Source organism: Olea europaea, chromosome 10 (genome assembly GCF_002742605.1).
Source record: "Olea europaea var. sylvestris chromosome 10, O_europaea_v1, whole genome shotgun sequence".
In the NCBI taxonomy this organism is placed as follows: Eukaryota; Viridiplantae; Streptophyta; class Magnoliopsida; order Lamiales; family Oleaceae; genus Olea; species Olea europaea.
The window spans coordinates 35,293,842-35,307,839 of record NC_036246.1 but is presented as its reverse complement, the minus strand read 5'-3'; the positions used below and the strand labels follow the sequence as shown (position 1 = coordinate 35,307,839).

At 35.7% G+C, this 13,998-nt stretch overlaps 2 protein-coding genes across 2 annotated transcripts; both read right to left on the bottom strand.

Moving 5' to 3' along the window:
* Positions 1 to 212: 212 nt before the first annotated feature.
* LOC111401993 lies at positions 213 to 1,037 on the bottom strand. Its single transcript, XM_023029997.1, has 3 exons — positions 907 to 1,037; positions 748 to 789; positions 213 to 484 (listed from the first exon to the last, which is right to left on the bottom strand). Exons 1-3 carry the CDS (start codon positions 925 to 927, stop codon positions 296 to 298), a joined length of 252 nt encoding a protein of 83 aa, XP_022885765.1. The 5' UTR covers positions 928 to 1,037; the 3' UTR covers positions 213 to 295.
* A 167-nt stretch (positions 1,038 to 1,204) lies between these two features.
* LOC111401992 (probable LRR receptor-like serine/threonine-protein kinase At4g37250) lies at positions 1,205 to 5,089 on the bottom strand. The gene is made up of 2 exons (XM_023029996.1): positions 3,034 to 5,089; positions 1,205 to 2,053 (listed from the first exon to the last, which is right to left on the bottom strand). The coding sequence occupies exons 1-2, from the start codon at positions 4,706 to 4,708 to the stop codon at positions 1,359 to 1,361; spliced, it is 2,370 nt and encodes a 789-aa protein (XP_022885764.1). The 5' UTR covers positions 4,709 to 5,089; the 3' UTR covers positions 1,205 to 1,358.
* Between the last annotated feature and the right edge of the window lie 8,909 nt (positions 5,090 to 13,998).

The following is a 13,998-nucleotide window of genomic DNA, read 5'->3' as shown; positions in this document are numbered from 1 at the left end:
ATGTAAATTCAAAACCCTTTAAAAAAAAAAAAAAAAAAAAAACAAAAATCTACATATAAAAATAATGTTTCAGGTATTTATTGTGTATAGCACAAAAGAACTCACGATTATCATTTACATATATATATATATATATATCTCAAAATGCTCCAGGACTAAAGCAATAACTGGATTCATCTGATAATCAGTAAATGCTATATATATAAACCAAAGTTAAGAGAATTAATTTTATAAACCAAATTAAAGTTGCCAAATGGATTACAATTTACAAAGAAAGTAGTTGGATTGTGTAAAGTTATTTTCCTGATATTGCTTCCTTGGAAGACTGGAGGGTGGATGCAACAGAAGCAGCAGCATTTGTGAGGACACCACCGCTGGTGTTTGAGGCCGCTGCTGGTGGCTGTGGATGTGGCTGATGAATAACCTGCACTGCCTTCTGCTCTTGATCTCTTCCTGCTGATGACCGAAAATCTACCGTCTCCACCTTCTTCTCAAAAAAAAAAAAAAGGTTAAACCCTAACCTTAAGGGTCCCCCACCACTCCTGTCCTGGAGCATCGTGAGGGAGGTAAATCGCAGGTTATGTCTCCAAGGGTACAGGGTGGAAGGCTGCTTGTACACTTGCACTTACCCAAGAGTCAAATCTATATTTCAGGATTCGAACCCTTGACGCAGCAGCCACAAGCAAAACTGGATTTCTCCACCTTCCCCTTTTACCACTTGGAGATGTGCCTTGGGGGCGTCTCCACCTTCTTCTCATTTAGACATTGAGTAGTCGCAGTTTCAGTGCCCTGATATCAAAATTTACAACCACCTGTGGTTAAAATTCAGCCTCTACTCTTCCTGAATATTGCATATTTACGATAGAAAAATGACGAAAAAACATAGCAAAGGTCCTAGAGTTGCACCTTGTTAGCTGAAGCACTCATTTTGGTGTTATTGTTGATCGATTTTTCAGAGCTCTATTATAAATATCTTGTGCTTCATGGACTTATATATTTTGGGATAATTTCTTTTCTAAGATTCTGGCTAGAGAAGTGGTCTTTCACTTGCACATAGCTATTAGTTCGATGCAGTTGTGGACAATCAAATTCCACTTGTCAGATTCTAACAGGCTAGGAAATCATCCCAAGATCCCAAAAAACTAAACAAAAAACAGAGGAAATCGGTCCATTTTTCAACTCCGTTACACGACTAGCATAGCACTGAACATTGACAATTATAGTCTGTATACCAATCTTGGAAAACTTCAATATGAACAAACAAAGCTATGATCAATAATTCTAATCGAGAATTTCTCACAATTTAACATGTCAGTCAATCATAAATACACCTCTACAATTTGGTCCATTTGTCATTGCTAGTGATCATAATGGTACGATGCAGAAAATGAACTAGTTGGAAACCTCTCAAGTGCTTGAAGGACCTCTTTCATGGATGGTCTCTTTTGTGGGACAGGAGATATGCAACTGTATCCTAATTTTAGTAGTGCCAAGAAAGCATCCTCTTTCTCTTCCACGTCAGCTCGGATCGGCACATCAGCCATCCTCAACACTTTTCCCTTCTCTTCGACCGATGATGTGGTGGCCTCGAGTGCCAAGCCGGGGCCCATTTCATCCGAAACAATGATTTTTCCTGTAAGCAATTCGAGCAACACTACACCAAATGAGAACACGTCCCATTTCGGGTTGGGTTTGAGACTTCGCAATGACTCTGGTGCATGATAGGGCGATACACCTATTGCACTTGGGCTCGGGCTTGGGGTAGCCCCACTGGCGAAATCTTGAAAGCTATCGCGTGAGGCTGTGGACCTCTTGCTACCCAAATTCCGAGTCGATCCACCAGCCTTGTAACTGTTGTCACCCGCCACGAGCCTTTCAAGCCCGAAATCTCCAATCTTGGGCTCCATATCAGGGCCGAACAGAATATTGCTCGGCTTGAGGTTGCCATGCACATGCTTCTTCTCATGGATATAACACAGTCCACGTGCAACACCTTTTGCTATCTTGAGCCGCATTTCCCATGGTAAATGACAAGGTGAAGAGCCAGCTTTCCCTGAAAATTATAACCGAAAATGCACAAGTTAGCATTTGTTAAGATCCCAATCGTTTCAAGGTTAGTCCTTTTCAATGCAATTGAGCAATACAAACAAAACTACATTCGTCGCGTTATGCTCGACATATATCGCTATCATGAACCGTGGGCCAAGGTTAAGGAATAAAACCAAAAGTTAATGACACTGTTGGCTTCCAGCGGATTGCTGAACCAGATTTCAGTGCATTAAAGCCAAGGTTTCAGTTTCAACAACTCCACCTCCTGATCTTAGTGCTGGCTCACGTTAGCAAAAGCCATATGCTTTCTTCTAACTTGTGCATCTGTAAACGGACATGGGCCTTGTTCTAGTTTGTTCAGATGTCGGCTAACTGGCTGAGGGATTAGAGCCAAGACAGTGCTACATGTACATAATTTTTTTACTTAATTCTTTACTTACTATTCACAATAGGGGATGTGGACCACGTCTGAGGATTTTTATATTCACGTGGAGCTCACATGCATTGTGAAAGGGGGACAACTTTCGGTACATTCTATTCGGAATAAATGGAATTGTCCTTAGAGCCAAGCTACACGGGAAGACTGCTTTCACATAAAAAAAAAAAAAAAAAAAAAAAAAAAAAATTAAAAAAAAAAAAAAGAAAAAACTTTTTCAAAAAAAAAAAAAAAAAAAAAAAAAAAAAAAAATTCACAATAACACAAGACAGAATTTCATTGGTTTTTGTCAAAATGCACCATACAGTAATTCCTTGTACGCAGTGAATTATTCGAGGGATTAACGTGTAAAAAGAAATTTTTAGTATGTAATACTAAATCAGAGTGACGACCCAAGTAAAATTACGATGTGTTAAACGTCATTGTGCCTTGTCTTAATCAAATAATAAGCTAAATTGAGCATCCAATCATTCATATTCTTATAAAATTAAATCAGTAAGAAAACTAAAATCAAATCTTGCTAAGAACAAAGTTAGTCAGTGACTTACTGTAACGTGCATTAGCCAGGCTGCCATTGGGAACAAAATCGTAGATGACCAGCTTCTCATCAGTGCCCCAATAGAACCCTCGAATCTGAACCAAATTGGGGTGCACCAATTTAGCAATTACACGAACTTGATTATGGAAATCCCTGAACCTCTCCACACCATTTTCGCCTATACGACGGACGGCCAAGGTAGTGCCATCTTCAAGCACTGCCTTGTACATTATGCTAGACCCTGAGGCGCCCAAAATGTAGGCTGAAGCCTTAAGCAAAGTCTCTAATTCTAGCTCCTTTTCGCCATCAACAGTTACAAGTGAACCATTTTTCTGCTCTTGTCGTACGTGATTTTCTTGATGTTTCGAAAGAACCTCATCCTCCTCGCCGTCTGGAATTGGAGTTTCTAAGGTCTCGTCATCCTCGGCGTGTCTCTGTTTCTTCAAACAAGTCCATGTTCTTAACCAGTTGTATTCTTCGGACGAAGATGACGAAGATGCCCAGTTAAACTCGTTTGCGCTTTCTGCCTCTTCTTTTATCGTACCTTCGTTGCTTTTCCTTTTCTTCAGATGATATACGTGCATGAAAATAAGTGCTATAATTCCAATTCCAGCCACATCTCCAAAGACGATTCCGAGGATTGTTCCAGTTCTAAGCCCACTTTTTTTTCCTTGTTGTGGACTTGAGGTGGCGCCGCCGCCTGGTGAAGCAGTTGCAGGAGTTGAGTCTATGGTCTTGGGTATGGCGGCGATTGCTGGTGGAGAGCCTGGTGGTGCAGGAGCATTTGGCGGAGTTGCAATTGAAGATGAAATTGGACACGGATTATTCAGTGGCTTCCCACATAATTCAGGATTGCCGGAGTATGATTTTGCGTCTTGGTTATAGAAAAAATTGGACTCTGGGATTGGACCGGTCAAATTGTTGAATGAAAGATCTATTGTTGCATTGGAAGGAATTTTGGTGGCAAATTCCGGTGGGATTTCGCTGGAGAGTCTGTTATACGATACGTTAAAATAACTCAGATTATTGCCTCCAAAATCTGGAGGTAATGATCCATTAATCAAGTTAGAAGACAGATCTAAAACTTGAACTGAATTAAACCCACCAGGAAGTGCACCAAAAAAGTAATTATTCCTCAAAGAAATGACAGTTAATTTCTGAAGGGTCGTTAAATTTTCCGGTATGTTTCCGGCGAGAGCATTGTCAGAAAGATTAAGAACCTGAAGATTCTTGAGTTTGCCGACAAGCTCCGGCAGTTCACCAGAAATCATGTTGTTGGAAAAATCAAGAATTTGAAGCTCAGAAGCGCTGAAAAGAGAGGAGGGAATAGAACCATTAATCGAATTGTTAGAGAGATTAAGGTTTCTGAGATGTTGGATCACACCAAGAGTAGCTGGGATTGAACCAAGAAGCTCGGAATCTGGAAGAGACAAGCCCGTGACACGAGAATAGGCGTCAGCAGAGCCCGAAGTGCCACAGGTAACACCATTCCAAGAACATGGCGTTTGATCATGGTAATTCCAGCTCTTTAGAGCACCAAATGGATCGCTCAAAATACTGTACTTGAAAGATAACAAAAGAAGCCCATCATTGTTAAGCCCGAAACCTTGAGCTCCAAGCACAAAAATCATGAGAATTCTCCACCACCATAAATAAATGAAATCAAAACTCTGGGAGGTCATCATTTCTCAGATTGATCCCACATTTCTCTAAACACACAGAGAGAGAGAGAGAGAGAGATAAAAATTGACTGAGATTTATGATGCACAAGGGAAGGGAACATGTGATGAGAACTAGTGTTAAAAAATATATATATATATATATTTATATACGTAGCCAAGCACAGCTCACCAGAAAGAAACCAAACTCCCTCACAAATATGCTGTCTTCAGTCCTTTTTGATGGGATAAACATAAAATAGTGATAGTTAAGCTCTCACCGTTTGATTTGTATCTTGATTTCTTAGGTTGCAAGATCGACACCATTGATTTTCATCATTATTATAATCAGGAATGCAGAGAGAGAGAGAGAGGGATAGCATCTTTGCTAGGTGGGTGACACAAAGGTAGAGTTAAAAGGAGTTTTTCAGGTTCCTCCACATTCATACTGACTGACTTTACAAAAGGACACCTAAATTATTGTTATTATTGGTGTCTTATTTTCCCTTTTTAACATGGGATGTCACATTATAGTAATCCCTTAGATTTCAAATATTTTAGATCTGTGCTGAGATACCCAAAATCTGACTGAATTTCAGGAATTTAATAATAAATACTTCAAACGATAAAGACTCACGAGACACTGATTATGAGTATAAGGTGGATTGAGGTCAAAATACACTAAAACTTTGTAAAATTGAAATACATCGTAAATAAGACTCCATGAATCTTTTATTCGCCATATTGTTTGAGTACTCCTTGTTTTTAATTCTATACGACAAAACGGTAAACTGGTCTTTTAAGTTGAAACACAGGGGTTTTATGTTACAATTAGATATAAAGTACAAGAGACAGTGGCTTTACACTACCATGTGATAAGAGGACAAGAAGAGATACGGACCACCGAATGATCATTTGGCACTTGGACAAAGTGTTGCTTGCTGATGGATTCGCTACAAACATCCACATTTTAGTAATCTGTTTTCACATCAATTTTGGAACTAGTCCACCAATGATCGAGGGGAGGTAGGGTTGGCAACGGTTCGGTTTGGGATCGGTTCAGTTAAAATCATCACCAAACTACCAATTATTTTGTCATATCATAACCGCACCATAACTATGAAAGTCCGTTCGGTTCGGTTCAATTCTGTTCATATCTCGTTTCGGATTGTTAATAACTATGAAAATAAATTATTTTTTATAGATCCAGCCGTCAAATTTAAAAAAAAAAAAATTATGAAAAAAAGTCAATGAAAACAGAAACATAATACTAAGCTAATATAGCAAACAACATCACAAATGAAAATGCAAACAATATCCCAATTCTCAAATACAAAATTCGAATTTCACAAACTATATTATCAACATAACAAAACTAAACAATATATTTGTCCTTTAATCCGTCTGAATTGTACTTGATTCCTACTCAATAACTCAAAAAGCTCTAACCTCAATTCATATTCAATCTTTGTTCTTTCCCACAACTCTTATAGTACATACGTCAAAACTCAAAACTGATTCCTATATAGTAAATAAGAAATGTAAGTAGAATAATAATACAACCATACTACCTAACAGGGACGGAGCCTTATATGGTTTAGTGCGGGCTGAACTTTGGGCCCATGCCCATTTCAAACTTTTTTTTCTCTCTTTTTAAGAGTCCCGTGTATGGAATGTAATGGTGGGATGAACAATATTTGTCAACTTTTCAAATTTTTTAGATAACTCAAAATAAATGAACTTTTGTGATTTTTCGATGATTTAATTTTTGCGATGATTTGGTGGATCTAAAGGATATTTTTGAAGTTTGAATTTTATGCTTTTGGTATTGAGTGATTAATGGTGGAATAAAGAAAGATTTTTATTTATTTATTTATTTATTTGGTTTTATTGATTTTAGGAAATTAATTATAGATTGTGTGATTGGCAGAAAGTTTAAGTTAAGAAGAAAAATTGGTAGTGGATCTTTTGAAGAGCTTTATTTGTACAATTTGATTTATTTTTTTAAATCTCTGAATGTAAACTTTGTTGCTACGTATTTATTGATATCTTTCTCTTCTTTCTCACTATTAAAAAATAGACTATTTTGTTAGTCTTAGTCACTCATTTGTGCATGAATAACTGAAAGGTCACTTGCCATTATTGTTGAATTAGTATGCTAAAGATAAGTGTAATAGGCACTTGCAATATGACTAATCGAAGTTTTATCTTCCTAGCTTCGATAGGATATATCTATTTATTGGCAGAGTTTTTATGTAAAAAGAAATATTCAAGTTTTTTGTAAGACAATATATCCTACCATAGAAATTTAATTATTTGAATGAGATATATTTTTTGAAGATTGATCATGAAATTATTGTGCAACGATATCAAAGTATGAAAAATCGCAAGAAATAAGTGTAACTTATGAATAATATCATTTTTATTATTTTTGTGATAGTGTTTTATATTTTTTTATCATCAAATTTTTGATCAAAAATTCAAAGTTTGGCGTCGATTAAATTGCGCCCGCACTAAAGATCCAGAAACTCGAGTGAAGACGGCATTCAGCTAATGTCTTGTTGAATTTGATTCCAAAATTCTTTGTGGTATGTTTTATACTTAGTGGGTAAGTAGTAACTGGATTAGGTCACTTAATAGGTCGATAATGGGCCATAAATTTTGGGCTAAACAAATTATAATAGAAATAACAATGGAAAGTCCAATTGTCTAATTTTTTTTTTTTTTAAACAGGTAATCGATTCGAGGTGGGGCGACTGCGCAAATACTATACCCGCTCCGCCTCGAACCGGGTCACTAAAATTAAATATCATATCCGTCCCATTACACTATTAGTTCGATTTTTTTCGCCTCATTCTGTTCGATTAACCGTAATTTTCGATTTTGACTATTCGAATTGTCATTCCTAAGGAGAGGGACTTAAGTTATGTTCGAGATAGCAAGGACACTATGTTTGTTTTGTAATACTTTTAATTGTTTAAAAATTGTGGATTCTATGAAATTTGTTGATAATAAATTAATTTAATCCAAAAATTAGACAATTGACCGAACAAGAGACCCTATATGGTGTTGAGGATGTTAGTTCATGGTCAAGGGACGACATTCACTTGAAGGTGCAAGCAAGTCCAAGAAGAGGGTCTCAGAAGTAGAGGATCGAAACTAAAAAAATGAACTGTTAAAAATTGGGGTATAAATAACAAGGATTATGCTACAACACCATAATGTACAAGTGGCATAACATCATTGGAGAGTTGAAAAATAATTTTTTCAATCCTCCAGTTATGGAATTTCACATGTACATTATAGACACTTATAAATACCATAATATACGTGTAAAATTATCCTACGAATAAATCACGCACGAAGGTCAAGTGAAGTGAGTAGAAGTTGAGTAAGTGACAACACATGTTATCGAACAAATAAATAATATTTCTGAAAAATCATTTAGAATCAAGTCTTTTACGAAGGATTGGTGAATCTAATTAATGGTTCGCCAACTTTTTATCTCCTTTTTTCCTTTTCTAATGTTGACGACAGCTATCCCTACTTTATAATTATAATGATATAATCTAAAGGCCGTTTACCCAATAAAGTAGAACTAGTAAACAAATTCAGATTAAAGGTACAATTTGGTTAATTAATTATTGGGATCAGGACATGTTTCTTTCTTTTAGTTCTATTGTCTGGGAAGAATAGACCAAAGAAAAGGAGTAGAAAAGCTTCCATTTTCTGTACAAAGCCAAATTAATGGTGATTATAATGGCTGTCAGTGACTCAATCTTATGTGGTAACAGAATGGAGAATAATGCCCTGAGTTTGGTGCACTATTCATACAGGGGTCTTACAGGTCCATCACTGTAGAGGCAGATCGATGGGTCCAACTTGTATTAAAGGGGAAAAAAACTATGCGGGCCCCACTATTGTGTCTGTCCTGATAGAGGCAGGCCTATGCCTGTACGTGAAACACGATTGATGGATGGAAACCACAATTTAATGGCAGGAAAAAATTGAAGCTGGCTTTGGTCCCCGATTTACATTCGCGGTCCAAGGAGAAATTTTGTGAGAAAATAAAAATTAAGTTTTAGTTTAATTTAGGATTAATTTGTAATGGAAACATAAAAGAAATAATATTTATAAGAATTTGGATTAATTTAAAAATGTATGGATTATAAGTAGGTAGTAAATTGTTAACTTTACTAATGTGTAAATAAAAAATATATTTCATCAGTTTAAATGTCTGAATTATTAATTTTAGGGATGTCAAATGGTTATTTCTTGAGGAAATTGCTTGAAATGTCAACTTTCACATGTCCATTTGCAAAAATGTCCATTTTCACAAATCCTTGCAAAAATGTCCATTTTGAAATATTTTGGACCAAAATACCTTGTGAACAATTTTATGATTTCATACAAAGACAAGAAATGAACATTTTTGCAAAAATTTTATTGGCTAATAAATTTTTGACACATAACCTATCATATTTATTTCAAAAGTGCACAGTCAAATCACAATTAATGCTATTTTTCTCATTGACACAGAAACGTCAAGAATTACATTTCAAGTATAGGGAATTGTCATGTTCGAAATGAAATGTCATTCTAGAAATTTAAAATGTCGAGAACAACGTTTGAAATGTCGAGAACATTTGATATTGTGATTTGACATGTATACTTTTAAAATATAAATGAGATTCAAATATCGAGAATAACACTTGAAATGTCAAGAACATTATTTTAATGTAACTTCTCATAAAAGTTACTTCTCAAAATCCGCAAAAAATTGAAAAAATAAATAAATTGCTTCTTTTTTCATAAAGGGTATGATAGACAATTTAGTCCTAAATTTGAAAAGTTGACATTTTTCAATTGACGTCCATGAAATTAGACATTTTTGAAAATGCCTCTTGGATCCGTTTGATTGCAAAGATTGAATTGAATTGAAAACGAATTCCAGGGAATTGAATTGCCTAGAAATTGTTTTCCTGTATATTGTAAATTATTGTGTTTGATTAGTATAATTTTTCACATGGAAAATGTTGAAATTTTGAATTTTTTGGTGTTCGTTTGGTTTTGTTTTTCATGAAAATTGTCAATTAAATGGATAATTTTTTGTTTTTACAATTGTTGATAGATTTTGTTTCCATTGCGAAATTTTTTTTTTTTTAAATTTTTTTTAAATTTTTTTTTCCTTTCTAAAAAAAAAAAAAAAAAAAAAAAAAAAGAGCTAGAAAACCAAATTTCCACCATTTCAAGGAAAAGGCATATGTGTAGGGGAAAATGTGGAAACCGAATTCCCTAGAAAATTTAGCAATCAAACACCATATGTTGGTGGAAAATAGAAAATGTTTTCCATTTTTCATGAAAAATGTATCCAATCAAACATGACGTTATTTCTTTTTAGTTTACCTGACAATCAGATACGAACAAATATTTTATTCATTGATTGTGTGGCTAAAATTAGATAAGAAAAAATATGATTGACTGACGTATTAAAAATTGAGATTTCAATTTCAAGTGGTTCAAATGTGAGATTTTCCGTATCATGCGATCGAAGCTTTATTAGACAAAAGTCATATCGAAGATGGATGTGTCCTAAGACAAATGCTCAATTATAATCATTAATTAATATTTGAAAATGACATTTCAACATTAAAGTGAATGCAATTACTATCTAACAGTATAGACACCCGTGTACACCCATCTAGGTGAAAATCTGCTATCAACTACACCAAAAATCTCTGGAAAAAAAAAAAAAATACAAACAAACAAACTTAGGAATATAACCCCCATTTGGATTTCGTTTTATTTTGCTAAGATTCTAATTTTTTTTTTTTTAAAAAAAGTAATTGATAAGTGGACAATTTTATGAATTCGACGAAATATATTGGTAAAATTAATATTTATTTTTGAAAAGTAAAATTTAAGAGGAAAAAATTTAAATTCAAAGGCTACATGTAGATTGTTTTTTTTCCTTCTCAACTTTAATTTATTAAATTTTTTTATTTAACTAGTTGACCTGCATAACATCAAATCGGCTTTCATACAAGGTTAGTTGGATGGGTTGAAATTCCATCTTCTAAGATAGTTTTAATATTAAATTTTAATGGATCAAACATTTTCATATGTTATTGTCCTGAGCATGGGTGCTTTCATAAAATTTTCTAATATATTGTCAAAATAATGACTTTACACTCTTTTGTTACGTATATATTAATCTAGCACATAAAAACATGTCATAACAAGCATACAATGTATAGACAACATTGGCATTATGAATACATTAAAATATATGGAGAACATAGGGAATAGAGATCTATGATAAAATTTTGTTCTTGTATCATCGAGTTGTATCCAATTTAGCGAATTAGAAACTCCTATTGAATCTAAAAAGACTTTGTTGACCTCCGAAAATGGTCAACATGTGTCGTTAGAAGATAGTACACGCGTGAACGTATTCTTGTAGTATATTAGTTGTAAATATGTATAATTGTGGAAGAAAAAAGGAAATGAATAAGTGATCCAATGGCTTGAAATATATAAAGTAGTGTTTATTTTTCTCTTCAAAATGTGCAAAAAATTAATATACACGTTCCTTTTTTTTTTTCCCCGAATTTTCTCCCATTTCTCTCTTTCTATATATGTGTTGTTTCTATTGTTTCACATATATCTCTCCCTCTTCTTTTTAAGGGGAGGTTACATATAGAGTTTGGGAAAGACGTGGTGGCCATTGGATTCAAACCACGTGCCCCTACGTCCTTCTTCTATACATCATATCCTTCTTAAACATGCATTTATTGCATTAACAAAAGGTCAACTGCCCTATATTTTCAAGCTGATATTCCTAATATAAGATAAAGCAGACGTCTAATCAGTCTTTCACAAAGATATTCGTCACGATGACAGATGTGGTAGCCTTCTCGTCTCTTTGTCTTTCAGAGCTTCCAGGTTGACAAATGTGGCAACCTCTTCGTCTCTTAGGACTTCAACCTCGCCTTTCAGAATTTCGACAGGTCGTGAACATGACTGCTTTGCCTTAAACCCTTCGTAAGTGTTTCGACATGTACCTGGTTGAGTGGCACCTTAACTATAACATGGACTTCAACTTTTGTAGCCTTCGTAATTTTGTTGCTTCATCTTTTTATATGTTTGGGCTGACTCTTTCAATGACATCAATGAGGCTTCCACATGTTGCTTCAGATGGCTAACTTAATACGGGGAGTAACATCAGCCCCTCAAGTCTAATTGTTGAATATTCATATGAGAGTTTAGACTTGCCAAAAATATGCAATAGTCATCGGAACTGAGGTCGAGGCTCATATGCCTTGTATGAATAAATGACTTTTTCTCAAAATGTGTTCATGAAGGACCGAAGTCATAAATGCTGAAGTTATGAATTGTGAAAATCAAGGTGGTTTGTACCGTTGTCGAAGTGGTTAGATTTTTTGCTGAAGTGATATATCATATGAGACGGTTTGGGCAGTTTGAACGCCTTTTGTCATTTACTGCCACCGATTATTATGCTGTCGTTTGGCCTTCCCGAAGAGGGTGGTGTTTTTCATTTTCAATGCATGCTATTGAACATGTGTTTTGATCTGAACCGTGGAAGTTGAAATGTCCAATGCATCGAATGATCCATATGCGACTTGAATTTGGACGACTCGGATCTTTGAGATCTGACGGTTGAAAATTCATGTGTTTGCCTATAAAAGGCTCATTTGCTTGGATACTTAATTGTTTTACATAAGTCTTGTTGACTCGTGGGTGTCTTTGTGACAAGATCGAAAAATATATTTGCACTTGGCGGATTTCGATGAGAATTGGTGCAAGGAACTGCTTGATTTTGGACAATGCCATGGAGTGTGCAATTTGGATAATTCCTAGGTATATTGCATTGGATGTTCGGACCCGTGAAAATAAAAATGCAACCTCAACACAATCTTCTTTGAACGCTCCGAGAGCAGTGCCGAAGTGCAACGGGTCGTCCATTGCTTCGAATAAATTATGTCGTAATAGAGTGTGACTCCCATCCGAAGTGCCCTAAGTGGCACTATATGGATGCTCAGGGATTGGTGTCGACGTTCCTCCCGTGAGCAGTTAGGCTATTCCTCTGTTAGAGCGTACTAGGCAGAGTGTGTTATAGCCGTAACTTGAGTTTCAACATGGTCCAACAGACCTCGTAATTGTAAAGATTGCTGTAAATGGTAGACATCCCTCAAAAGGGAGAGGTCCAGTGAATTATGCATCCGATGTAGTAGTTGCACTTTGTATTTTTTACTTATTTTGCGATGTGCTTTGCAATGCTTTGTAAATGACTGATTGTCCTCAGTTGTAATATGTTTGTAGTAATGAATAAAATTTTTATCTTTTTATGCAAATTTGTGTTTGAATCAAGCTCGAAATTGTTACTGCTTTGTAGTGGGGGCGCTTTGTGAGGATCGTGCCCTTGCTGTAGCCCTTATTTTTCTATCTTTTCATAGGCAACTTGTGCCTTCTCATGGAGGTGGTCCTTATAGGATCCAGCTGTTCGTTTGTTTTGTTCCCAAGGTTGATTTTCATTTCTGAGGTGGACCTCTTCGGGTTCCAGCTCGTTTTTCAAATGACTTTTAGGCTTTTCATTTTGGAGGTGGCCATTATTGAGGTCCAGCTCTTTTTATTGACGTGCCTCTCTTAGGCTAATTTTCATTGACATGTCTTTTGAGCTCATATATTTTGAAGTGTCTCTATGGGCTAATATTTTCATTTCTGAGGTGGACCTCTCGGGTTTCAGCTCGTTTTCTATCATTTTCGAAGTATTTTCAAGTATACATATTTTTCTAAGGCAAGTGGGTCGATCCTGTCGCCCAAGCCAAAGTCTTGACATTTGTAATCGTTTCTCATTTCGTGAGGCTAAGCGGACAGCTATGCATGGTCCTCCTTTACAATTAGTCAAAGGGGATTTGCGTATTTATAGGGTGGCCCCTATGGGGTCCTATCTTATCATTTTATATATGAGGGCAATTTTGCCGAAGTGATTTCTTCTTCACATTTTCTTTGAACAAACTTGTTTTACAAGTACATTGTATGGTTTTTTGAGGCTATACATAAGGTGGGGCTACGCCCTCTTCGACTTATTCTGACCCTCCTCTTTTTGTTTCTTTGAATGGGGTCGAAGTTTTTAGCCCATTAACGACATGAGGGCCAGCCTTCACCTTTTAAGCCAAAGTTTCAGTAGATAATATAATTTTATGAGGCTTATGCTTGAGCTGCTTTGGCTTTGCTCCTTCAGACATAGAGTCTCTTTTCCCACTAGGCTCCTCTTCGAAATTTCCTTCCCCGGG